The 27,712-nt window shown below is 38.8% G+C and overlaps 1 protein-coding gene across 1 annotated transcript in view; it reads left to right on the top strand.

The window, feature by feature from the left end:
• Positions 1–25,179, top strand: part of SLC22A15 (solute carrier family 22 member 15) — a gene marked incomplete at both ends in the record, with an annotated part of 32,166 nt that extends 6,987 nt beyond the window's left edge. The window contains 11 exons of the mRNA XM_084227106.1: positions 6,100–6,312; positions 9,432–9,564; positions 10,572–10,736; positions 12,207–12,336; positions 14,085–14,300; positions 15,661–15,801; positions 16,566–16,651; positions 18,143–18,263; positions 19,116–19,188; positions 21,759–21,947; positions 25,093–25,179. Coding sequence (XP_084083232.1) covers positions 6,100–6,312; positions 9,432–9,564; positions 10,572–10,736; positions 12,207–12,336; positions 14,085–14,300; positions 15,661–15,801; positions 16,566–16,651; positions 18,143–18,263; positions 19,116–19,188; positions 21,759–21,947; positions 25,093–25,179 — 1,554 coding nt within the window. The remainder of the gene's footprint in view (positions 1–6,099; positions 6,313–9,431; positions 9,565–10,571; positions 10,737–12,206; positions 12,337–14,084; positions 14,301–15,660; positions 15,802–16,565; positions 16,652–18,142; positions 18,264–19,115; positions 19,189–21,758; positions 21,948–25,092) is intronic.
• Positions 25,180–27,712: the final 2,533 nt, after the last annotated feature.

Genomic DNA, 27,712 nt, shown 5'->3' with positions numbered 1-27,712 from the left:
TTCCAGTTGTGGTGGGCTCAGGATGAAAGGGCGTTAAGAATTTGCCTTGGAAGGCTAGATGAAGGTTTTGAGGAAAGATGGAGTGAGTTGTGTGTTTAGCTTACAAAACTTTGTGGTGTGATGTTTAGTTACTGGTGTCTTAAAAATATATAAATACCAGAGTCCTTTAATATCTTTCAATTTGTAGACCCTTGACAGACTTCTTCCTGAAGAGGTTATGCTTTTTTACAGTAAATTTAAGAGTGCTGAAACACTTTTGTAATTCTTAATCATTTTTCTGAGCACTTTCAAGAAGTAATTCAGGGAATTCTGAGGCCTGTAGGCTGTAAGCTGAAAATTAATGGTTTAGCAAGTTCCACAGTGAAACTGGAAAAAAATATTTTTTCAGTTCTGGAGCATCATGTTGCTCTGAAATAGTAGTAAACAGAAGACATGTTCATTTTAAAAAAACCCATAAACAAAACACAAACAAGTAGATCTAATTGCTTGCCCTCAGACAGGTCGTTAAATGAATAAATAAATGAAAGTAGCTTATATGAATGTCAGCATTGTCTTTTAGTCTGGATACTTAAACAAAAACTTTGGAAGTAATCACTAAATTACCAAGTTAAATGCTTTAGCAAAGAATATGCTTTTCTTATAGTCTTAGCGGAACTGCCTCTCTGAAACCAGGATGCTCACTCAATATTCCTTGGCAGTGTCCCAGAATGTCATGCAAAGGTGAGGACTTTGATCTCTGAAAATACTGCCTGTGACTCAGATAAGTTTATAGCCAACACATACTGGAAAGTACAGAGAGAAAGAGGGGTGAACATGAAATGCAGACAAAAGAATAATCATGCTTGTGGAAGCAGCGCTAAACCATGCCTGATGCTTGTCAGCCCGCAGTTCCTGCTTTTTTTTGCCAGCAGTTGCTGACTTTCTTTCATGTTACGCTTAATACCATTGGGATGGTCCATTCCTGGGCTGCTTTGCATTATAGTCATAAACTGGATTAGGAACTTGTAGCACTTTGCTTTATTCTTTTCTTAGTCCTTTTCCTCATAACAAGAGTGGAGTGGCACTTTTGATGTGATATTGGTGAAACTACGTAGCTGGTACTTGACTGAGGAGTTGTGGCACTTGTTTGCACGTTAATGTAGTTTGCCTTCCTTGAACATTCCTGTTGAAGCAGAGGTAGTATTGATAGTGCTTTTTGTAATTTTGGTTCATGTGTATTGCCCTGGTTCTTTAACTTACCAGTCCACGAGCTTTCTTTTTGCCTTATGTTTCTAAAGGCAGCAAAATAACACTTTGAACTTCATTATTCGTGTTGAGAGATATGTCAGCCTGTGTTGTGAGTGAGGGCGCTGTGTTCCTGTGGCCCTGTCAGACAAAGGTGTGTACACAGGAGATGTTGCAGAAAGCTTTACAATGAAGGTATTTGCTCTTCAGACTCCAGTGTTTGCCCGTGGAAAGTAAAGCAGCCCTTGTCTGTGTATGGCAGCAGTCACCTGGCTCACAGGCACCTAGGCTGAGCAGAGACAACAAACCCCTGCTGCTGCCACTGCCCACCAAAGTAATGCTGAGAATGAAACAGAGCTGAGAGGGTATGTTTGGATGTTTGGAACAGGAGGGGGAAGCTAGAGAGGGGCATTTTCCACAGACTTGTAGGAGGTGAGGCTCTAAGAGTTGTGGTCTGTTGTGCAATATTTGTCTCCATTGTGGATGTTAAAGAATTTCTAGGATGAACTTATGTAAGGTTTTGGACAGACTTTGGACTTCTTGCTGTGGATTCTGGAGGCCAGCAGTTTCAGGCTTAAAAACTCTAAACTGTGTAGGTTTTCTCTGTTTGTCTGCAGAAACCCTAAGTTCTTTCAAAATATGTGTCTTCTGTGTCCTTGGTAAGTCACAGGTTATAACAACCAACAATGGTGACATTCTGCATGGGAAGTATTTCCTGTCAGAGTGGGTCTGGCCTTGGTAAGGACCTGAGATGTCATGTTCTTCTGCACATGGTGATTCTTTGCTTTAACTACAGCTTTTCCTTCTGTCTTATGGTGTTCTCCCTCTTCCTTTGCCACCAGGAAGGGAAGGATAGTTTCATGGAGGAATGTGTTGTCAGCAGCAAAGAATAATTTTTCAGCAAGAAGACTTTGTAGGGCTTTTCTACATAGGAGTTATTGAGGAGAAAAAATGTGGATTTAAAGCCAAATCACCCTTTGGAGATGACTTGGAGCAGATGAGATCATCAGATTTTCAAAAATTAGGTTGCCCTCCAGCTTTTCAGCTGCTTGTCATGGGTTCAGAAGAAATTATTCTAATCTTGAACTGTAACCATCTCTTTATCAAAAGCTTCTTCCAGAGCAAGGTCATTCATTGTTCTTCCTTAATTTCTGTCTTTCCTCGGGGTGCAATTTTAATGTTTCTGTATTCGAAAGGTCAGAAGTTACTGTCTTACTCATTGTTTTGTTCAGCAATGAATGCTTCCACTGATACTTGTCTAGAATGACCAGGCTAGTTGAGAATTGCTGATGAGCTGACTAAAAGACGTTGAAAGCTCCTCTTCCTAGAATTGAAGTCTTGCTTTTGTTTTTTCATTTGTGCTTCATAATGGGTAAATTATGAGGTCTAAAAGAGTTTCTGAAATTATTTTTGTGCTCATTTCACTATACACAAATGAAACTTTAAATTAATTCTCCCCCTTCCTTGGTAGTCTTATTGGAGGTTCTATATCTTTCCTGGATGTAATGTATTATGAAAACGAACATCTGGAAAGCTGGTCACTTCTATTAATATTAATTTTAAGTTAATTTCAAAATCTGTTCGTGAAATAGCTTTAACTGGCTAACTAAAATCCCTTCTACTTAGCAGGGAACATGAGGGTTTACAGGTTATTAGGGCATTACCTTTTAATAAATTCCCTTAGACCACAGTCTTCTAATTTAGGCAGACTATAAAATATTAACCTAAATAGAATATTGACAAATAGGAGAAACTTAAACTAACAGAACTCTAAGCATCTCATCATCAGTGACTGGGAGCTGGTGCCTTTCCCCCTGTACTTGGTATTCATCCTGGTTAATAACAGATCAGTGCAGGGAATTTGGTAGGGAACCAAATATAGAGCCAATTAAAATATATCATGTACAGGAACTGTACACTAAATGACATATATTTGACTTGATTTGGGTTATAGAACAAATGAAAAATCAAGGGCTTTGTTTGCCACAATGCATACAATGTAGTAATTTTATATTTTACACAGTGTTATATAACATTTCTATTTGATTTGTTACTGTTTTGTGTTGTTCACCAGTCTACACAAGTATGTTATTAATACTAAATGCAAGCATTTAGAATTCTTAAGGGAGAAATCTTCAGATTAATTTACACAACTCTTACTTAAATAAAAACTTTATTTTGTAATTAAGTCTAGAGTTTCCTTCATCATGTTTTTAAAATCACTTCTAGAAAATGCTTCTGACCTTGAGAATTGCCGGTGAATTTGGGGGGGTGTTTTGTGGGCTTTGTTTTGTGTCCACAATGAAATTAATAGGGTTTACTGTACCTCTTATCCAGAATACAAGGCAAGTGCCCACTAGAAAGGAGAGTTTTGTGTCAGCAGTGATTTAGTGAACTTGAGTAAAGAACAATACTGTTTGATAATATCAAAACACATCTCCATCTTCATGTGGTTTGCTGATTGCGCAAATCAATTGAAAGTGTTTCTATCTTTGTGATATCCTTAGTTGCTGCACCCACTAGGATGTCAAAGGCTGATTGTTGAGGGGGTTTTATTGAAAAAACCCTGTAGTGTTTCTGCATGTGCCTGCAATCACTTATTTTTCTATTCTGTTTTCTGTAGCTGGTTTCACCTCGTGCAAAAATGAAAAGTGTTATGTTTTCCTTCTTGAAACCAAATGCCTTGAGGATTTCGTTTCTTGATCTACTTCAAAAATATGCTTATTGTTTCACAAGACAAAAGCAAGGATATTATCACTTAGCCCTGGCACGTAATTGTCTGAGTGAGTCAGTGTAGGGGGATGCACTACACATCATGACCTGTAATTCTCATTTCTCAGTAATTTCAAGCTGCTCTTGAGGTACTGTATACACACATCCCTAGCAACATGGTCACTCAGCTTTTTAAAACCTCTTTTCCCATGTGATCTTAGTCATTGCCTTATTTCCCAGATGAGTTCTTTTACTTTTCATTTTGTTGATCTAGAAGTTGTTCTTAAATAATAACAGTTAACTGGTTTTTTTTCCAAATTTCTTCTGATATTTGATAATTTTAATGGAAAATTGAAAGATAATTATTTTAAAAATATTTATCTTCCTCCTACCACTAAAGTAGCAATTTATCAAGTAAAATACAAAGAGGAGCTAATGGGAAAAATTGCTTTCAGATAATAACTCGGGGCTCTGTTTTAGTTTAGTAATAATTTTCATTTAGATCTGGGTGTGACTCCAGCTGTTCAGCTGTTGTACAGAGCAGTATTATCTGATGTTGCTTGCATCAGAATTCAGAGGTCCTCAGGCTGCTTTTTTTGTACCTATGGTTCTCCCAGTTTTGTGAATTATTTGTGAAGCAGCCTTCTGAGAGAACGCACTTCCTGTGGGTATGTTCTTCCCAGGAACATAGGGAGGAGATGCTTGGTGCAGAGCAAGGGCTGTTCAGGTGGTACCTAAGTAGGATTTGAAGGATGGAGAGGCATGAATAAGGGTTTTTTTGGAGGAAGGGGTTTGTTAGTTTTATCAGGAACCACTGTGCCGAGTACAGTTCCTCAATGAGGGCTTGAGATGAAGCAGTTTTATTTGGAGAGTGTGTGGGGCTGTTACTAGCAATGTCTTTTGTCTCTCTGAAGACTTTATGATCCATCTTCTCTTGCAGAATTTGTGCCCCTTCTGTGTTCAAACATGTCTCAAACCATGGGGTTTTAAGCAGTAGTTGTAATGTGACCTATGATTATTCTTCTCAGCGAGCAGCAGCAACCCAGCTCTGGGCCAGACTTGAAATGTCTGGGTTTCCAGCAGTTTTATTTATTCTTTCCTAAACAAAAGTGACTGTTGATCACTATTTAGACTTTGTGTGTATCTGTAAATATTTAGGTCTATTTAAAAAGCATGTGTGTTGTTTCTGTCTCTTCTAAAAGTAGAACAGGTCCACTGAAGTTAGAAAGCCAGCAAAGAATTCATTTTGTTAAAACTGGGAAGTATTAGATATGAAAACACGAGGAGGAGATCTAGCCCAAATACCAAATTAGAGGAGTGAATAACACAGGTGGAAGGAGAGGATAGAAGCGTAATATATTGCATTAAAGAATAGGGGTTTTCTCCTCCTTAGCACATCTAATAGCTGTAGGAATGTGCCCCCTGTTGACGGAGTGACAAAACTATCCTTTGTCTCCTAAAAAAAGGAAAAAAGCCCGGAAGTTTCTCTCCTCAATTAGGTAAAAAGCCACCTTATAGGACCTTGGGGACGTCACCTCAAACTTAAGGATAGCCAATTGTACAGATGCCAGAAAGTCCCGCCTAAGCAATTTACTAGAAAAAAAAGAGAACAAAGGAACTAATCGCTTTTGTGAGATGTTTTACCAGGAGCAAGAACCTCTTGCCCTGGCTAGGTTTTTCTCTGTGAAGAGCTTTGTTATTTTGCCTTTTATTAAAACTTTTCTGTTTTCAACACTGCCACAGAAGCTATCCTGCTGATTTTATGCCATCTGAGGTGGCTGAGCTATCTCGCGTGTGATAGGAATCTCCAAGAGCTTATATGACTGGGCTCGAGGAGACCCTATATCAAATAAATTTTCCTCAATCCATGATCTGAACCTGCAGTGGGTGAGAGTTTGGGGCTGTCTGACTGAGGGAAAGGTGTCAGGAGGGAAACTTCTCTCAAATATCTCACACATAAAAAGTGCAAGAACCCCTTTGTTAAAGCTGTGGTTCTTCAGTGTGTGCTGTTCAGTAGACAAGGGCTATACACGACATCTCACAGTGGTAGAAGGCAAATAGAAAAATAGGAATGATTTTAATACTGATTCAATCTGGCTGTGGAGGAGACAATGCTTGGATTCAAGCTGAGCATCTCTGATGTTTTTTTGTCTTTCATGCCAGCTCTATGTGGCTACTGAAGCCATCCTCATCGCATTGGTGGGTGCAACTCCTCCCTACCACTGGGATCTCCAAGGGCTCTCAGCTAATGAGAGCCATGGCAACCATTCAGTGAGCGAGCAGGGAGCTTTTGGGGAATGGCTTCTGACTGCCAACAGCAGCGAGGTGCGTGAGCACGTACACTTCGGCAGCAACTTCACATCCATAGTCTCTGAGGTAAGTCTGGGATGTCTTTTGCAGCCTTGTGTGTGAGTAGTAAATCTTACTGAGATGGTTTTGGGGGTCCCTTTGAACTGCTTTCTACTTGCATACTAATGCATGTTTTGATTAGCAAATGAAATATGCTACCTCCAGTTAGAGCCCAGGTAATGTGCTCATGTCTTTACTGGCAACAAAAGCTAGCTTTATATTGCTGTGCAGATCTTGATCAATGTTCTGCTCCAAAACTTCCCACCTTTTCTGTGTGGAGGTTACATATTGCATCCTGCAGCCTGGTTCCATATGTGAGCTGGAATCATGATATTCATTTTACTAATTTGCTCAAAATCTTTTATGACCTGTGAGCTCTTTCTGGCCATCCCCTTGCTGAGCTCCATTGCATGTAGTGCATCCATCCTGCAGTTAGCAAGCGCTGGAGGAACTAGGGAGGAAGTGGCTCCTGCAGTTTTTGCAACTCGACACGCAAGAACGTGGGCAGTGGGGAGTCAGGTGGACAAAGCAGCTTCCTCACATTCTGTTGGAAACCAAGCTTTGGCTTCGTTGGCACACCCTCTGTGTTTTTTAAGTGATTTCTTTCATGGTTTAGCCACAGTCCCTACAGGAATGATTCCAGACTCTGCATTGATGTGTGCAACACCTGCCCTTCCTGGGTCTGTCAGTAGCTGTTAATGTCAAATTTCCCTTTACAAGAGCCCTGAGTACGTTGGTTACAATTGGTTACTCAGCCTGAATGTAGATCTGAACTGTGGAGTCAAGTGTAGTACCATTTGATAGTTTGTGGCTATTGTCCTGAGGTATTAATGCTATCCAAATGACTCCTGTATTATTGGTTAGGAGCATATTAATAAAAATGGCCAGCTTTGGAAAAGTACCAAGTCTTTGTGTACAAAAGGCATTGCTTCTTATTCTCACAGTAGAGAGGATATGAGTACTTATGATACCATTTAAATTAAAATTTTAATGCATGGTGGATTTCTTAAGCATTATTTAAAACTCAATAAGTTTTTTGAATTTTCTCTGGTTGTTTTTTTTTTGTTTTTTTTTGTTTTTGTAACTTGCCCAAGAATCTTTTGCTCTCTTAAACTTGACACGTCAGACATGCTTGTAGAGCCTAGCATATGACATAGATTTTATACAGATCTTTATACATTTTGGTTGCATAAATAAGAAATGCAGGTAAAGAACAAAGCCTGCTTGAGCAAGAAAAAACCCTAAAAAACTCCCCAGCCAAAAAATCCCAAAAACCCCAACCCCAAGGCTACTTGTGTAGAGTCTGGATTCTGATTCTTTAGCATATGTTTCAGTAGAGGCCCATTTGAATAAAATCTTCATAGCTCTTCTGTTTCCCTCTATTAAATTACAGTTTTTATGAATTTTTTAGCTATTTGCTATATTTGGGGGTTATGTGCTAAGCACATACATTTCTAGAGAGAACGTACACAGCTGGAGAATATTTCACCACTAAGTCATTATTAATCTGATTTCATGATTGATTGTAAAGAAGTTTTTTCCTAAATTTAAAGAGGATGTGTTAATGCTTAACCTTGTGACATCATTGATAACGAGTCCATTGCAAATTTACACTGAAAAATATTGTGATGTAAAAAGCTTGATTTCTGAATAAGCATATATGTAGCATGTTTTTATGTAGAAGAGAAAAGCCTTGAGCTCTCTAAAGGGCTTAGACATTTAGATAAATCTTGAGAAGAAATTTTGCTTTACAGCCAAATTATCCCTTAATCCCTGAATGATTCAGAAGGTGTCTCATGTCAACAATTTTCATGTTGGCAGCTTTTTTAATTTTTTACCAAAAGTTAGGGCATTATACTTGTAGCTGTTATAAAACAATCTGACCATGTTATTCCAGGATAAAATTAATCTCATATGCAATTGTTTCACAAATGCATTTTTCTGGCAATTGTTTTTGAAGTCTGCAGAAGCTTCAAAATCAGATTTATGATCATGTGGTTGGTTTCAGTTGAATTTTGTCAGTCTTGGCACTTTATGGGTGCATTTCCTACTATTATCAGTAACTACCTTCCTGTTAAAGTAACAATTCAAAATGAAGCAGATATAGAAAGTAAGCAAGTTATTTTCTTGGAGCTTATGAATGATATTTTGTTAGCATCCTAATCTTTGTGAGGTTTAATTGCATGGCTCTGTTCTCATGATGAGGTAGTTTATAACTGAGCTTTGAAATAATATAAGCTTTGCTAGAGAGGATATTTAATGAGATTTTGGTAGAGGAAGAGGAGATTATGAGGAGAAGATTAGAGAGTTATTGCGGGGATAATGACATAATCACCAGCTTACCAGCACAGGAAGAAGAGTTGGTTCTCACTAAAAGGAAACATTATCTCAAGGTGCAAGAGGAGTAGTAAAAGAAAAGAACAGAAGATGTGGAGTGTTTAGAATACAAAAGGAAATAACTTTTGAACATTGAGAGCGTGGCATATTTTCATTCTGTATTTCTGTGGGGCAAAGAATTTTGTCAGGTTCAGCTTGAGACATTAAGTCTGTAAGAATCAAACATTTCAAGATGTATTTGTATTGGAATTGAAGAGAACTGGAAATGATGAAGTACACTATAAAAAAGATGAGTGTGTGCAGAAAACCTGAGTAGCCTGCCTAATGCTACCAAAGTATTGCTCAGGGACAAGAGAGTTCATAAAGAGGAGCATGTGCAGGAGTATCTTCAGACATAAACCACAACTGTTTTTTCACAATGTGTGTTCTACGCACTGCAGTGACACATGTCAGTAGGTAGAGCTGAATCGATTTAGGTAAACAGCTTTATGTAAATGAAGGCAGAAGAAGGGAAAGTGGGAGAAATCTGCAAGAAATTAGAGTATTGTGAGGAATCTGTTCTTGATTTCAGAACCAAAGACTGTGTTTGATTTAGGAGAGCTGTGATTGTTAGTATCCTACAAGGAGTTTGGGAGACAGCAGTGGGGACTGGTGATTTACTGAATATGATGCTTAGGAGATTTATGAAGAGTTTGGTCTTCTTTAAAACATCCCCTCCAGCTATTAGCTGTTGGTGAACTGTTCAGATTCTGATTAATTTGCCTTTTTGCTGGTTTGTTGTTTCTGTTTTTAATTCCCCCTCCATCCAGTGGTTTTTAATTGGCAATGCATCGTACAAAGTCAGTGCTGCCAGTTCTTTCTACTTCAGTGGTGTGTTTGTTGGAGCCATCTCCTTTGGCCAGCTGTCCGATCGCTTCGGGAGGAAGAAAGTCTATCTCACAGGTAACCCCTCGACAGAATGAATGACGTGAAGGTGTCGTGTCCCTGAAGATCAGTGGCAACAACCCAGTTTCTACTGAGAGCTTGATATGCAGCTGTAAATCATGTGCTGTGATTTTGTTTGTTTTGGCATTCTAATACACTTGTTCCATAGAAGTTGAGATGACAAATCAATATTTCACTGTTCAGTCACCATTTGGATTTTTGCAAGGTGTTCTGGGTTTGTGAGTCACACCATGAAAGGCTTTCACTCGTGCAATGTTGTGCTCGTGGGATCTCTGCAAGTTGTAATTAGTATGTTTAGTAGCTTTGTAACAGCATTCTTACCTGTATAACCTGTTAGGAATTTGTTGCACGTTTTATCCCCTGTCTGCATGATTTAATTTTTATGTATTTGTGATTCTCTTACTGTTTTGAAGCTCATAAGCTTTCTAGCTGTCCCTGGATCAAACAACATTTGGAACTGCATGTTTTGTGTATGTACAAAGTTGTGTGTCAATGCATGAGCACATAGAGTTTAAATAAATGTTTTATGCTTTTTGTTTTTCTTTGAAGGAACAGCACTCATTCAAAGCACAAAAAGGTGGGCCTGCTCTGCGTGCAAACCCATCATGTATTGTCCCCGGCAATGTTTCTCTTCTCAGGTTTCTATACACTGCTCTCTAAAAATGAGGAGAGATATTTGGCCATTTGTATCAGGGATACATATAAAGCTATCTTTAACATGAGTCAGACAATGATTCTGGCTGTATAAAAAATTGTCTGCTATGAACTGAATTTAAAGGTTCAAACTGCAAACTATGTATCAGAAAAGCACTCCTTCTGTGTCCCCCTCCTTTTTGATATTGACTTTTGATATTATTTGATATTAATGTATTTAAATTTCTTTCCAAACCTGTGGTGGTGGTGTTTACTATGATGGCTTAGGACAGATGCCAGTGGGCATCAAATAAAGATACCAGTTTCTTTAGGTACCCTTCTAAAATGAAACTTTTTGCATTATTTTCCAGGTTTTGCACTTGACATCTTGTTTGCTATTGCAAACGGATTCTCACCCTCGTATGAATTCTTTGCCGTTTCCCGATTCTTGGTAGGGATGATGAATGGTGGGATGTCACTGGTAGCCTTTGTTCTACTGAATGAGTGTGTGGGTACAGCCTACTGGGCATTAGCAGGTAAACTGCCTTTATTGTCAGAATTCATAGATTTCAATCTCACTCACCACTTGAGGCACACAAAGCAGTTGCAATTTTAGCTCCACTTGAGCATATCTGTGATCACAGCCTTTGAACTCTGCTTGTTTAATATGAACCTTGGACAAGCAGGGCAGATGACTTGGGGCCATTCAGAGCTCTGCATTACTCAAGTTGACAAAGATCCAGCTGAAACCTCTCCCATGAATGTTACCAGCTAAATACTCATCTAAGGTTTGTTACAACTGAGCTTTGCTAATCATAATGTTGGACTCTACTAAACAGAGCCAAGTGTTCATATGCTAAATATAAATTCTTTCCTTCCTGGCAGTTCTTAAAAAGAAATCAAAAGTGTTTTTATATCATAGGAGGATGAGAAAGCTGTTGCTATATGTTATTAAAAAAAGTTGTACCATGTAGTAATTACCCGTAGAATTTAGAAGATACAGGTCCCCTTAACTGTCTTGATTGCTAGTGTTGGACCTGTCCTTCAGAAATGAGTGTAACCTCTACTGCTACTGATGCCATGTTGAAGGCTGACCTAGAACAGAGGCTAGATGGAGTAAAAGAATAAAGTAGGTATTTATTAAAAGGCCTCAGTGGATGCACCTAGGGCAGTACAAGAACCCAGCCAGGGCTGCAACTAAGATGAACCAAAGTGATCACAAAAATGGATGACCAGTCACAGGGTCTCTCATTTTTATAAGTTCTGGTCCATTTGCATATTGGAGTTAATTGTCCAACTATAGCATAGGTTATAAGTCCCATCTTTCTTGTTTTCCTCTCTTCAGTCCACTATTGTTCATGCTCTTGGGCCTGAAATTTGGATCAGTGGTCCTCAGTCCCAAGCTAGAAAAGGAATTGTTTTGTCTAGCTATTCTGTGAAGACAGCTTACTATCCCTTAATGTGAAGGTCAGAGCTGCACACTAAAGCAGTACAGAATCTGAAAAATATGAAAGCTAAAACCTAAGGCATCACTAGAGCTCCAGGGCCTGACTTACAAAGCCCAAGAAGTGCTATGCTGAGCCTGTTTTAAAATAGGGTGTCTTAAAAATCATGGAAGCTATAAATGAATACTACATATTCCTAAAACTACCGTTTTTTCAATGTTTCGTAGTATTTATTTTTACACATAGAAAGGTGCATATTTATGCTGCATACATACACATACTTATATTTGGAATTAGAAGACTTCATTTTTCACAGGGCTTTGTTGGGTGTGGAGGATGTAGAAGGGGCTCTTACTGATCTTTGCAATTCGATGTAATACTTCTCCTCTGCATGAATGAAGGACAAGGTGTTCTTTGGTCAAAGAGTTGTGGTTCTGCCTGAATTGCTGAATGAAATTTTGCTAGTAAAGAGTTAGTTCTTGTCTGATCCCATTTGTTGAGATTTACTAATGTTTCTTACAAAAGTGATAATGTTTTGTTTTGTTTTTAATTGTGTATTAGGTTCCATTGGTGGCTTGTTCTTTGCTGTTGGAATTGCCCAGTATGCTTTATTAGGGTATTTCATTCGTTCCTGGAGGACTCTGGCTGTTGTGGTTAATCTGGAAGGAACAGTCGTCTTTCTCTTCTCTCTGTAAGTTGTTCAAACCAAGTTTCATAAAGAAAGATGTCCAAAAAAAAAAAAATCAAGCAGAATACCCAAGCTATTAAGTCAAGTTGACTTTCTAGGATGGCATGAAGTTATGTAAATAAGGTATTTCTCTCAACTTGTACATACCCCCTCCCCCCCGACATGGTCTGTGGTTTCTTCACATAGTAGTGCTGCAATATCTGAGCCTGTAAGTCTGCACTGTACTGTGTGTGCAGTATTCCTGTAGATGGGAACAGTCTCTAGGGTGGAAGAGAAGCACGTCCTGTTCTTTAGCTGGTGTGCTGTAGATGACCTAAACTGGTGTGCTACAAGGCACTATGAATACATGGTAAAAGATACAGGAATGATTTTGTATTTATGTGATAACAGGATGCTTCTCCTGTGTTTACACAGAGGGAATAGCATCAAAATTGCTTGCCTGTCCAGTCTTAAAAGTGGCATGCAAAAGAAAAAATGGGCAGCTCCCTTTAATTTTTCAAAAGTGATCTTTTTGGAGATAGTAGGGGCTTTTGTGAATTTCAGCACTGAAAGCTCTGTGATGCATGTGGTCTTCTTTTCTTACTTGCTTTCTGACATCTAAATCTCAGTAGCTAAAAGAGCAAAATTACTTTAGCTGCTGTTTAAATTAGAGGTCTTTTCCTTTCCAACGTCTATTTCACTTCAGTAACTCTTTGAATAAAGCTTTTACTCCTCAAAAAATCCACACCACCCTTTCAAATGAAGCATCAAAATTCAGGGAAGGGTCTTTGAGGCTGTTCATGAGGTGAAAGGCAGAGATGACACTTTGGATATTTCAAAACCTTGTGGTGATAGGCACCCTTGGAAAAAAAATAAACTTTCAGATTGATATGTACAACTTTTTGAAGTGAGTTACACTTGTGATTTCAGAGCTGTGCTCAGAAGCCTGTCTTTCCTGTAAGAAAAGGGGTTTTTAAATTCCAAATTTCACACTGCCTCCCTGCCTCATTGCTTAAAAATTACTCAATGTAGAAAATACTATCAGATTTTTATCCTGGGGAAGAAAATATGTTCCTTTCTAAGCTCTTTTTTTGGTGAAAACACAGAATCACATTCTTTTAAACTTAGAGGAAAAATAAAATTTCTGGTCTAAGGCAAAAATCTTCAAAAGTTTCTGGCCAAAAGCTAATTTAAACTCCAAAGTTTAAGTTAGATCTGGAAGCCTGAAAATAATGGGAGATGTGTGTAGTAGATATTGTTGGAGTTACACACCTGTCAAGTGAAGAGTGCACACAAGGAGCATGACCTTTGTGCACAGTTTCTGCTTTCTTGTCTACAGGAGAGAATTTGGTAAAAAGCTGAAAACTGGGAAGTGGAAGTTGGTCTTGTGGAAAATGAGAAATGGAACCCTAGTGGGTCTTACAAAAGCATCCTGTGTTACTTGTAGTAAAATTCTCCAAAGACAGGATCCTAATCATACTTGTGTATATATGTGTGTATATATATGTATAAAATCATATTTGTAATGTTGTTCTTTCTATGTGTGTATATATGTATACACTCACTGTAATTTTTTGGTATCTAAATTATGTACAGATCACGTTTCTGTTCAACATGCTTCGTTTCTGTTTCAATACATGAATTTTATACCTGAAGGGTTGTTTGAAAACTCGTTATTATACTGAAGTGCATTTCAGCCTTATTGCTTTAGACAAGTCCAGCCTCACAGAGAAGAAAACCCCTAAAGGTGTCTGTGTGTGTCTGTGTTTCAGATTCATTCCCGAGTCCCCCCGCTGGCTCTATTCCCAGGGCCGTCTGAACGAGGCGGAAGATGCCCTCTACCTCATTGCAAAGAGGAACCGCAAGCAGAAATGCACTTTTTCATTAAAACTCCCAGCAGAGAGGAGCTCCAGAGAGGCTGGCAGCTTTCTGGACCTGTTCCGATATAGGATTCTCCTGGGACGCACCTTGATCATGATGTTCACCTGGTACTGGAAATGATTTGTAGGCCCAGCTGGCTACTGCAACCTCAAGTCTTTGAGAGAATGTGGTGCTGGGAATTGTCTCATCCTACAGATTGTTAGGGACACTGTACCTAAAAAGAATCCTTTATAGTATTTAAGTATCTATTACGGTATTTCCTTAGTGCATTTCTAGCACAAAGCTATTTTTAGTCCAGTTCTGAGGTGTTTTATCTCTGCATTTCTATCTTGTGTTTTGAGTCTGAAAATAGTTGAGAACTACCCCTTCTGTTCTGACCCACAAGGCTGCTGAGATTAGTCACAGTGTCCTCCTCTTAGGCTCAGAGCTGTCAGTATCTCTTCACATGGATTATTCCTTGTTTTTTGTGTAAGGAGCCCATTAGCTTAAGGTATGCCACCATTAGGTGGGTGCCCTACGTTGTCTAATGAGTAGACATTGTAGGCAACAGTTCTTAAGAGAAAGTGCAGTGTTGCTGCAGCATTTGCTGCAGGAGCCCGTGATGATCCCTCCATTTACTAGCAGAAATTTAACTCCAAAAGTGCCTGGGTTTTTTCGGATATCTTGCTAGCTCTGAGGTCTTTTGCTGCTTCTTTAAAAAAACCTTATGTGTGACATAGTATGCAGGTCCTTGGGCATGACTGCTCATGTAGTTGCTTTTATAATGCATGTATTTGGGAAAGATGTATCAATTAAGAATAAAACAAATGGTTTTGTCAGCATACAGCACTGAGCTGTTTTCATGTTGCTTTTCAAAGTGCTTACTGCAGAATAAATAGTTGATTATTCTGTTCCTTAAATGACAATTGCTGATTTGCTGCAGAATGAATTACTGACCGGTTTCTTTCCTCTCTGTAAAGACAACTCCCTTTACAGAAGTTAACATGACAATACAGTTATAAAAGAAAAGTTAAACAGAGTTGGAGAATGAATGAATAAAATGGGGCCAGGGTTTAGAAATTAAAAAAAGGTCGAGGTGTTGTTTGAACTGCTTGAGAAATTTGATTTAGACACAATTTGAAAAAGTGTGTATGAAAGTGTAACCTAATAAAAACAAAAGGGACAAGGATATTTCTGAAGTTAAATAATTTAGTCATGATTGTATTTTAAATTTATACTGGTTTATGCACATTGTTTGCAAGTGTAGTCTTAAGTTTTACTCACTATTAAGTCAGGAATTGGGTCTTTGCTGGGACAAAATGGTTTATTTCACTAGTAGGCATCATACACTTAGAGAGAAACATTTTAGACCTATCTGCTGAAACACTAGATATAGTTTATATTGTGTTGTGCCAGATCAGTGCTTCAATTTGGCAGGCAAAGTGTCAGCTTTGATTTAACTTTTTTTTTTTCTCCTGTCTTTCGCAGGTTTGTGTGCAGCTTGGTTTACTACGGTCTTACCCTTAATGTGGGTGATTTAGGCGGAAATATTTATGCCAATTTAGCCCTGTCAGGCTTGATAGAAATCCCAGCGTACCCAATCTGTATTTACTTGATTAACCAAAAATGGTAAGTATGGAATTTTTTAACCCATTCAGGATTTCCTTAAAACTTTCCTCAAAGATAGGTTTTCTGTGTATCCCACCTCCTAGCTTGTATCTGTTTTGTGGGGCTTCCCGCTTCGATGTGAAAGTGCCATTGATTTATGTCTATTTCAAATAGCAGTTTAACTTGTTTTCAGTCTCTCACCTCACGGTGAGCCATCCCTCTGGCTTGGGTGGGGTTGCTGTAGCTCGGAGAAAGCTGCGCTGCCTGCAGGCTAACACTAGATAGCGTCCTTCCCACCGCTGCCCCGTGATCCCATCCTCGCTGCTGAGACAGAGCTGTCCCGGCTGCACTCTGCCCGGGCTGTCGTGTGGTCTCCTGAAATAGCAGTACCTCTGTGAGCTACTGCGAGAGCAGAGCAGATACTCTGCCTTTTCTTGAACCACGATACATTGAGAGACATTGTCCAGTGTCTCTCAGCTTTTGTAGAATTTCCTCCCAGTCTCTGGGAGTCTCTGTCTCCCCTCAGGAGTTTTACAAATGTCACACACAGCAGGAAGCAACCCCAAATCCTAGAAATTGTCAGTTGCTGTATAAAGTTGGCGCTCATTTTGTTAAGTGTGCAGCAGAAGCTTGTTTAAAAACGGTGTGAGATGAGGTGTTGGTGGAAGATGGAATTCAGAATTCCCAACTGCAAAGAAAGAGTCACTGTGAATTCAGAGGATTCATTACTCTGCAACCCACAAACTTAATGCAGAATATAAACCTTTGTTATCTTTGCTTATCAGGTTTGGTCGGAAGCGAACGTTGAGTGCATTTCTGTTCCTGGGAGGATTGGCTTGTCTTATTGTCATGTTTCTGCCTAAGAAGAGAGGTAAGTAGTTTTTTGTTTCTCAAGTATGTGATAAGAACTGGTAAAAGCAGCATCCTACAGCATAATAATTTGACAGCTGCTGAAAGATTAGGCTCATACCGTATGTGAGTCTCAATATTTGAAGCCAGAGAAGCCAACTCATTAGAAAAAAAGAATAAGCATTAACCTCCCTAAGAACTTAGAGAAAACTTCTTAGTAAGGTTTGGGTTTGAATTTTTGCCTTTGGATTCTGCCCTTTACTTCTGTTCACATTAGTTGCTCCTTTCCAGTGTTTTTGACATAATCCTAATGAATGATATTTCTTGTGGTATCTCCAATAGCTAGATGATAGGTTAATGTAAGTAGTACCCATGTAACTTGGGTATCTCTCTCCAAGTGGAAGATTAATGTCAGAAGATCTGAAGAACTGAGTGATGGAGCAAGTTCCTGTCTTTCCCACACTGCTCTGTAATATTCGAAAGTAGTGTGGTTGTGGTAATAGTAATGTGGCCACATAACTTACAGCTTGGGAGAGCATTCTGATAAACTTCTGAATTGGGGAGTCTTTAAGAAATGTGAAATTAAACATCTTTTGTGTAAAGATGCACTAATTGTAATTTTCAGATTACATAGCAATTTTTCTTTTTAAAACCAGATAGATAAATTCACCTTGCTTGTAAGATCTATGGGTGTATATTTCCTTTCATAAAGTAAGAGAATGTTTCAAATGCTTGAAGAGTGATTAAAGAAATTAAACATCTCTGACAGAGTACAGAATTTGCTTTAGATGGCAGTGGGTCTAATAGGTAAAGCTTTTTTAAAGGGGTGGGACTAATAGGGGATCAAATAGGTAAAGCTTTTTTAAAGGCATGCAACTCAAGTTTTCAGAATTATTCCAGGTGCTTCAACATAGACACTTGGAAATATTCTGGTTTGACTGGTACCAGTCACCAAGTACTTTTTTCATGTAATTCCAAACATAAGATGTGAAAAGAGAGGACAGAACCATGAGACCCCAGGAAATCAACTGTGTACTGAACTCCCCAAGTCAGGCAATGGTGAAGTGCCTGGGGAAGTGAAAGGACTCACTGGCCAGAAGCAAGCACCTGTCTTCACTGGGCATGAGCTCTGATTTGCCTGTTAAAAGCAGATAAGCACTGGCTGTTCTGATAAACTAAGCTGGATGGGAAATTTAGTGTGATTCTTCACAGCATCTTCATTTCAAAGTAATAATGTTAGAAGAATGTTGTTATGCTATAGAAACGACAATGAATAGGACTCTTGTTAAAAAAAATGTACTTTTGAAAAAGATATCTATTATACTCTTCTTAGATTTTCTGATAGGACTAATTTAGTATTTAATTTATGGTAGACTGAAAATACTGCATTGTAGCTTCAGCTTTTAGATTCTTCACTAGATTCCGTTTCACACCGTACTATTGTGTGATTGAAATGCTTTGAGGTGCATTGGAGTGCTCAAAAGCCTTACAAGGGTCACATTTTCTCTCTCAGATACTGGAGTGTTTGCAGTGGTCAATAGTCGCTCTCTGTCTTTGCTGGGAAAACTGACAATCAGTGCTGCTTTTAATATTGTCTACATCTACACATCAGAACTTTATCCCACAGTCATAAGGTAACACAAATTAATTTTAAGTCTTCATTTTTCTGGTTCTCTTACATGATCATCTTTTATTTCTCTTTTTTTTTTTTCTATTAACTATAGGTTTTATTTGATTTTTTCAGTTACATGTAATGGTTAGATGTAGTTTTACATCAGAAATTTCTTCCCTTATTTTCTCACTCTCTCTTCCTTCAAGTTTGCAGTGTTCTCTTCAGACTAACTGTATTTTTATGTGACAGTAAAATAGACCCTTAGATGCTTGGCCTGCTTACAACTCCCCTTCTACTAATGAGGATAACTGTAGCACTGCAGATATTTCTTTTAATGAGTGCTTTATAAAACCAGACAGCTCTATCATCATACATGCTTAACCAGGAACACTGAAGATGACTGGTCAATAAACTTTGTAGAAGTAACTCAGTGCTTCACAAGCAGTGTGTGAGCAACAGTAGGGGCAGAAGCACCCTCTGCTTGTGCTGACAGGGAAGACAGGAGCTTCTGCCATACGGGTGCATATGCTGGTCAGCCACCAGTGAAACCATACTGTGGTGTTTCTCATGAGTGGGTCAATCTGATGATGAGAAGGATTTGAATAAATTAATTCAGTCAAAGTTTCAGACACAGGCAAGATGAATCACACTTGTTTTGCCTATGTGTGTATGTAAAAATTCTGAATCTAAAGGGGATTTTTTGCATCATTTTAATCACAAAAAGCACATTTAATTCCTTTCTTGGGATGCTTTCACTTACATTTGACTTTTCTTTGCCAGTTAATGTACTCAGGGTCATGACTTTTTCCTTGAGTCTTTTTTCTTGCTCAATAATACTTTTCAAAAGATTAATTATTTTTGGTTTTTTTCATAGGAATGTTGGAATGGGTGCCTGCTCCATGTTTTCCCGTGTTGGTGGAATCATTGCACCTTTTGTCCCTTCATTGGTTTGTCTGAACTTCTGTTACATATATTTTTGTTTTGTGGTTCTGGTGTATCAGAGGCTTACAGAGATGGGAATGTTTGGGATAAATTTCATTTATAAATTAAGATACATAAATTGCCTGTCTTAACAGTATCATGGTAGGCCAAAAGCATTGTGGTATCTTCTGTATGATTAAACAAAATGTTAGCATTATTTAATTTAGAAGATATTTTAGCTCTGTAGGAGTTTTAGCTCTGTAGGAGTTTCAGCTCTGTAGGAATCCTATCTAGTGGACCTTAAAATATGATTATTTCAAATCACCAAGATGGTGATACCAAATTTTAAACCCTGCACAAGCAATAGCAAAACACCCATGTGGTTAAAAGAACTACTGCATCAAACTTAAGTATATGGGCTCAATAACTCATATTTTTGAGAAAAAGTTCGTTTTAATGTCAGTACACTTTTTATTAAATATCCATGGGTTATAAATATCAGCAAAGCAGTTTGCCTTTCAGTAAATGAAGGTGATGTGGAGATCTGATACACTGGCGAGGCAAAAAAAGGTTCTAAAGAACAAAACATGGGGGTGATACCATTACTTTCCTGTGCTTAGCGTGTTATGTATATGCAGATAAAAAGTGTGCCAGTCTTTTCCAGCTGTTTGCTGAGGCCCCGTGACAATTCCTTTAATGTGACAGATTTTATCTCAGGTAATTTTCCTCTCTGTCATTTGCCATTTTACATGTGAGGCAGAAGGTTAGCAAAAGGGCAGGTGAGCACAGAGAGCCTTTTAATCTGCAGAACGAAGCGCTGGGCAGGTGAGAGCATGAGCACCTCTGGGGAGCAACAGGCAAAGTCAAGACTGCTGCCAGTCTACCAGGTGGATTTAATAGGCAGCTTTTATGTAGCAGTTGGGGTATTCATTATATTGTGTCTGCCAGAGATTTGATACTGCATGAGACACAAATCTTGGATCATAATGTTTGAAGGGTTCCATGAAAATGAAAGTAATTCTGGTTACATAACAAATAAACCCTGATTTGAGAAAATAATCACTAATTTTTGTGTTTCACCATTATATTTTAAAGAACTTTCAGTGTCTTGTCTGGAGATCTCATAATAGTAAAAATAGGAGAAGTTAACTGCTGAGATAAGAGATGAAATGTTGGTCTTTAATTTGATCACAGCCTGTTATTTTCATCAATTTAGAATTGCTCTCTACAATGTGAATTTTTGAAACACACAGCTAAATTCTTTCTGCGTTTTAAAGTGAGCCTTCTTTACTGTGAAAACAGGGACAGGCATCGGAAGAAGAGTATAAACATTGCTTGGGCTGTCACAGATGATGCCAGGAATGCCAAAGCTCAGCTGAAGCTAAAACTAGCAAGGAGCATAAATAGGGATTCTGTCAGCTAAAGAAAATATGCCTGTTGATGAATGGGAGGGGCATCCCATTGGTGGGTGACATGGAATACACTGAAATACTTGTGCTTCAGTCTTGAGAGACAAAGCTACTCTCCAAGACTCTGCCTGTCAGCACAGTTGAGGAAGCAGAAGGCCAGCAAACAGTAGGAGGAGCAGTAGGTTCAAGAACACTTAGAGATGAAAGCTTTCCATTCCGTGGGGTAAGATTCCATAAGAATGGTTGTAATAGTGGAGCAAGTGTTCATCATCTGTGGTAAACCACTGTTGTAGTGAGGGATCACTGGTAGCTGTGAGAGGAAAAAGGCTCATCCTGCATGTGTCTCCAATATCAGAAAGTGGAACCCAGGTATTACAGGCTGAGCACCTCTAACTCAGTCTGTGGGAGGATTGAGACATGGCCTCCCAGAATCTGTTTATAAGCATGTGAAGGCAAGGAAGGTAATCGGGATCAGTGAACATGGATTTATTAAGGACAATTCCTTCTCAGCCAGCTTGATTTGATAGTCAGGCATTTCATCATAGAGGGCAATATGGATGAGGAAAGGGAGGAGAGCAGGGAAGGCTTTTGACACTATCCTACATTGTTAGCATATGTTTATCACAAGTTTTGGCTTGGGGGTTAGATAAGAAATTTGGAAAATAATGTTTTTGAGAGGCATAATGCAGCCTGGAATAATCTACTTGGGGGGCAAATCTCCATCCTTGGAGATTTTTTGCTATTTAATTATGTGAAGCAGTGATTGACCTTATCTAATTGAGGCGGTAATTGTGCTTAGAGTAGGTGGTTGGCCTAGATGACCTCAAGAGATCTCCAAGCAGCATATCTTGTGTTTCTCGGGTATCTATTCCCTTCTACAGAGGAATGTTACATTTGTTAAAAAGTAAATACATTAGAGGCAAGAATTGAGTTCAAATTCAGCAGATGTTTCTGTTAAAGTTCATGACAAAATCTGTAGGGGTCTAATAGTATTGACAAGATACAACTGGCAATACTGGTAAAAATCCCAACCAAACAAAAAAACCCTCAGCAGAAGGATTGGTGACTTTTGTGCTAAATAGGAACACAAACACTGCCAGAGGGAATGGTTGTAAAGGCTAGGTCCTTTAATATGCAACATGAACTATGAGGAGCCAATCTCAACCTAACTCTGTTATTTTTTCCAGAAATCTGTACAGTGGTCTCTGCCTTACATTGTGTTTGGAGCAACTGGTCTGTTATCTGGGCTCTTAAGCTTGTTGTTGCCAGAGACCTTAAACAGCCCTTTGCTAGAAACTATTTCAGACCTGCAGGTGTGCTCCTACTGGAGGCTGGGTGATGAAGCCATGTCACTGCAAGCCCTAGATGGCTCACAGGTATACTATTTTTTTTCCTAGTACTTTTCTGTTGTGTTTATTTCAGCTGTCAGCTTGAATCTTCTATTCTAAATAGATTAGGGTAGTGATTCTTGGCCTGTGGAGGATAGGCCCCAAGGAGAAGATAGTGTAGCAGCCCTACCATCATGTCTGAAATGTTTTCTGGAAATGCAGTCTGAAATATAGCTGGATTAATTCATCCCTTCAAGGCCACAAGCTTACAACATTTCCCTTTGGGATAAAGTGATGTCTGTGCATCTCTAGTCTCTAAGACTGATTGCTACAGTGTGCTTCAGCCAAAGCTGGACACTGAAGCTTGAGAAGCCTTATATGTTAACAAAACCAAAAGCCTGTTTGTGAAGGGCTGCTCTCAAAGGCGGCATACTACTTCTGACCTGCCCCACCTATTTTGCAGTGCCGGTTACCAGGTCTGTATTAGACAGGCTCTGAATGGGTTAAAGGCAGACCAACCTCTGAGATCTTTCCCACTACTGACTCTGGGAAATGAGATTCATTGAAAATACTGGAACTACAAAACTTCCAGGTATAACCATAAATATATGTGGCAGCAGGATGTTTTTCAATGAGGTTTCCTTGAATTGTGATTTTCAGATCACTTTATTTTGTTAAACTCCTGGACGCCTTTCTGGGTGTCTGTATCTTCCACTCACGTGGAGGTTTTTTGACATAGTTAATTCTCTGAATGAAGTGGGATTAGAAAGAAGTAGCTATAGAGCTGGGAGTGGATGTTTGAATCTGGGTAAAATTTTAAAGTTTAAATCCTGGTCCCAAAACTTGAAGTATGGAGGGACTTACAGAAATAGAATAAGTGGTCAAAAGACTTGAAGGGAAACTTGTTAACAGACAATGTTAGTTGCCCCATTAGGCTGAGATGAGATGGGATTCTTTTAACACCTTTACTTTCATTTGAATATTTGTTGGTCAAGCACTCTGACATTCACAGGCAGTCATACTTATTTTCACAGAAATCATGTACTTCTAGAATAGGGACATTTGCTTCCTATCAGAAGCTTCAATGCTTTGCCTTGTTTACCAAGTTTAGCTGTAATAGGACAGCACAGTTTAGTGACAAAAGCACCCTTGATGAAAGGCTGAAAAAGGCAGGCCTGTAACCCTAATTTTATACTTTAGCTACTTCATATGCTTATTTTATAAACATTTTCAACCATACTGGATAATGTGTTATGGCACCACGTTCTTGCTGACTACACAAATCCATCATATACGTTTACATCAGCTGTTATTTTGGTAATTACACGATTATTACGTCTTAACTGTGCAGATGGTTTACCAACAAAAGCAATTTTTGTAAGCAGTGCAGGTGCTCCAGCTTACAGGTGGGAAGTCACATTTTTAATTTCTTCTTTAACTAACTACAGTCAGTATTACCCTTTGAGTTGATAAGTATTGTCTGTTAGTATTCCCACAAATTGGTTAGCTTATGTCAGTCAGTCCTCTCAGGTTTAAATCTTCTTTCCTTGTCCTTCTATAGGTTTAAAAACCCCAACCTCAACAGGACCCATGAAAGGGGCTGTTGTTCTGAATGGTTTTCAGGAACATTTTGCCCAGATGGATTAAAATTACTGAATCTGAATGAAAAAGTAATTGGTTCAGGCCTTAACTAATCCTGTAACTTCAGTGAAGTTATATCTGGAATGAATTAGGGATTTATTTTAAAGCTTACAAAGAAAGTGCTGATAAAATGGAAAGCTGTTAAACATTAACCCTATTTGACAAGGCCATGAGAGGTCTTATGAAGCTGTTGTGAGAAAGATTTAGAATTTATTTGGCATACCCTGAATTCCCCCTGTGGAATCCATTGTCCTTTTGTACCATTTTCAAGATAACATGTGTTCTGATTGCCCAGAACGGAGGTTTTGTTCCTGTTAACATACATGAATGTGATATTCAAGTTGGACAGCATCCAGTAATAGCCTGACTTTCCTCAAATAGTTTTAGAAGTCTAGTAAAAAAAAAAAGCCTAACACGATTCCCTTTACATCTTCTGACAGGTCGTAGTGCTCAAACTGTTTGAAATTCCTTTGCAGTTAACGCGCATTGCTGTAGCAAAGCTCCTCTGAAGAGAGATCTAAAGCTACAGATTTGCTTGCATGGTACTGTCAGTCAGGAGCACTATTTCCATTTCTCTATTTTTCACCCTCTCTCTCACCCTTCTTAGCATATGACTAGGCAGGCAGAGGTCTTAAGATGGATGCAAGCATATTGGGGGAAAAATCCTAAATAATCAAATGAGATGGAGTTTATACTAGCACGAGAACCTTTTTAACTGGAATCGTTTGTGTCAGTTCCATGGAAAAATGCTACACTGGCCAAATAAAAATCAATTAGCTGTAAAAGCTGACTTTATTTTGGGTATGTGGTATAAATTATGTCGTGAAAAGGACTCTGACTGGAGTATGTATGCCTATAATAGGGATTTTACCTTCTGAACATACAGCATGGTAATGATTTTCCCTTTTCCATAACACTTTCATTTAGTATTGCAGGGGGATCTTTCTAATTCAACTTGCACAGTAAAATGTCCATGCTACCCAAGGAAAAGTATGAATTGGGGATGGAGAAGCAGTACCTATAGAAGTAGTATGTGTGTTCTGAGCTGTGGTGAGCTACTGTGTTTCCGGTAGCTCTCCAGAGAGTAGGTAGCTTAGACTAAATTTAAGAAAGTTTAGTAGATTACCTCTTCAGAGCCACTCTAGCCAATCTCTCCTGCATATATTCTCTAGTGAACTAGACACTGAAGGTGGAGCAGAGAAGGTCCATCCACTACAACCCCATGGATTTATTAAGGACAATTCCTTCTCAGCCAGCTTGATTTGATAGTCAGCCATTTCATCATGAAGGGCAATATGGATGAGGAAAGGGAGGAGAGCAGGGAAGGCTTTTGACACTATCCCACATTGTGTTTTAAAGATACTTTGAAGGACCAAGGATTTGAATCTGAATTCACATAATGTCTTTTATAAACTTTTAATACAGTGGTTTGACCTGTGTTTTCTTACTTTTTTTATACCAGCATTCTACAGAAGTGTAGTGGCTCATGCTCTTTATGTTGAGACTGATCTAGTGGCTTCAGTCTAACTAACAACTTCCTTTTTACTTCTAGTCTGGAGACAAAGACAGCTCTACAGGAAGTGGAAGTGAAGATGAGGAGTTCTATGATGCTGATGAAGAGACTCACATGATCAAGTAATGAAGAGAAGAAACAGTGGCCTATTTTATGCTTCTTCTTGCCCAGTCAGTCCAGCTGTATGACAAGGACTGGGGACCTTGCTTGCCAGGCAATGTAATTGGGCAAGTGCCTGTGTTTTTCCTTACTTGGAGAGGGATTGAGTACTGTTCAGACTGATGACATCACTGATGCTCTCCATAGGAAGCAGCCATTCCAATTCTTGTGGTTCAGAATACAGTGCATGGACTGCATTTGAAGCCAGGTGAGACAGCAGGAGTGAGATGAAGTATTTCAGAAGCCCAGGGAATAACCTAGGCTTAGACAGATTTGGACAGATCATCAGTGCACGTGTTAGTATTTTATTTTCAAGGTGGTGGATTTTATTTCAGTACAAATTGGTAAACTTGGAAACAACCACTGTATTTTCCATAAGGGTGAAAGGGGTCAGAGAATGTGCTGTGTGCTACTCCAGTGGGAAAAAATTGCTGAAATTGTATGTTAAAATGTCTTTTGCATATTTAGTAGAGGAGAGGCAGCTGTGAACAAAAGGTTTCTCTGTGTGCACACCTGTGCAGAGTTACTGGTGCAGGTGGTTAGTCATGAGCTGGGCTTTAACTTAGTGATAATGGAAGGTTGGGAGGAAGGACTACACAAAAAAGCAGCCACAAAGCCTGTGAACGTGAGGAAAGTTACTGACTTTTTTCCTTCTTTTCATACACAAAGCTTTTTCTTGATCTTGTGCGTATGTTTGCCACATGTTCCCCACATCTCAGCCTGGCTGTTTATAGCTTTGCCTACTTTTACCTTGTCCTCACTTTGCCACAACTGTTGAAACTCAGCAACTTCTCTGTGGAGTGAAATAATTTGGTGATGGATATCATTTCCTGGGTGTGACAAAGATGAGGTATTTTTCACATACTGTGTGTATGGTGTGATAGAATGTATAGCTCACTTTTGTGGACCTATCTGGGTCTTTATTTCTGGAAAAGGCTTAACTCTGAAGTGCTCAGAGGAACTGTGGGGTGCTGTTATACTTTGGGTGCTATTATCAGAAAGCTGCTAGTGTTTATTTTAAAATCTTGTGTGTAACTAAGGTTTTCATTTAAATAGACAGCAAATCTCTTTGGACCTTTTTGGTTACTTGATGTTTTTTAACCAATGCTTGCTCAAGCATTTGGTTACTTGACCTTTTTAAGGAAAACAGCTTCACTTTGCTCTTTCACTGAACTTTCTGTAAGTGCTTCATTAGAGGGATATGGAATCCTGAAGTATGAAACATGAACGTGTGGAATGTTCCAACTACAAAAATGAGGCCTTACAAAGATTCAGTTTTCTTTATGACATTGTCATCTTCATCCTCTAACCTGTGGCTTTCTCTTTGTTAAGATTGGTTTCCATAAAACATTAATATTCCTACTTTAAGTTCCTAGCAAAGTGGCACACAATGGCAGTAAATATATTTTCAGGCTCATAAGTAATTTTTGCAGATCTTAGAATTAAAAAAGGTGGGTCTAAAAATATCAAAAAGCTGTCTGCTGAATATTTCCTGGTTGAAGTGGGAAGTTCCTCTACTCTGCAAGGAAATGAAAGTAACGAGCATCTGAGGTTTGCAGCTAGCTGCTTGAACTTTGTTCGCTGTGAACTGTAATGCTGAGCAAAGTGCAACTGCCCTGGTTGGTGCAGAGAGCAGCCCAGAGTCTGCAGTTTGACGCATGCAGCATTCCAGTTGGGTCTGAACTTGATCCAGGTGTTGACTGTGAGCAAAGTTGGGAACTTCAGTTCCTATGAACAGTCTGTCAATATTGTTGTAATTTTTGTCTGTATTATTCTTCACTGTCTCACTTATGGTCTTCATTTCCCCCCACCCCAGCCCCCAGATGTTGAGTAGTTGTTGTAGATGTGGTATTTTTTAACCCAGCTGGGTAGTCTTCCTGCCTTATTTGGCCCTTTTGTGTATAAGAAAATTTCACCAAATAAGGTACTCAGAAACAGTTGGAAAAGTTGGAGCTATTCAAATAGTTTTAAATTTTTTGCTTACACTTTAATTTATGGACAGCTGGGAAAATGATTTTTTATTGCTGATGGCAAACAGCAGTAAGCCTGGTAGTAATAACATGTTATCAAGAACTAACAGTTGTTTTTAGGTGTTTGTTGCCTCTGTCCCTCTTTGGGTGTTGGGTGGAATAAGTCAGGAACTGTCATTATCTGCTCCTGGCAACCCTGTGTAATGCCACAAGACCCTCAATAGAATTTTCATTAACAGTAGGATGCTGTAATGGTTCAGGTGGAGAAGATTACTCTTTGCGGGACCTGAGCTAGATTTTGTGAGTCTTCAAATAAAAATTAAATTTACCTCTCCACTCATGCACTTTGTCATTGGTATACATATGTGAAATTGCAGAAACAAGAGTGAGGACAAAATTAGCATTTTTTTTGCATAGGAAGACAAAATTAGCATTTTTTTTGCATAGGAATTGCTGCTCTTTTTTTAACTGTAAATCTGTCCCATGTTTTCACCTTTGAAATTTTATAGGGTCTATTTACAAAGGAATTC

Source organism: Fringilla coelebs, assembly GCF_963513975.1.
Source record: "Fringilla coelebs genome assembly, chromosome: 2".
Classification (NCBI taxonomy): Eukaryota; Metazoa; Chordata; class Aves; order Passeriformes; family Fringillidae; genus Fringilla; species Fringilla coelebs.
Note: the sequence above shows the minus strand (reverse complement) of the source record. Positions and strands in the feature narration are given on the sequence as shown.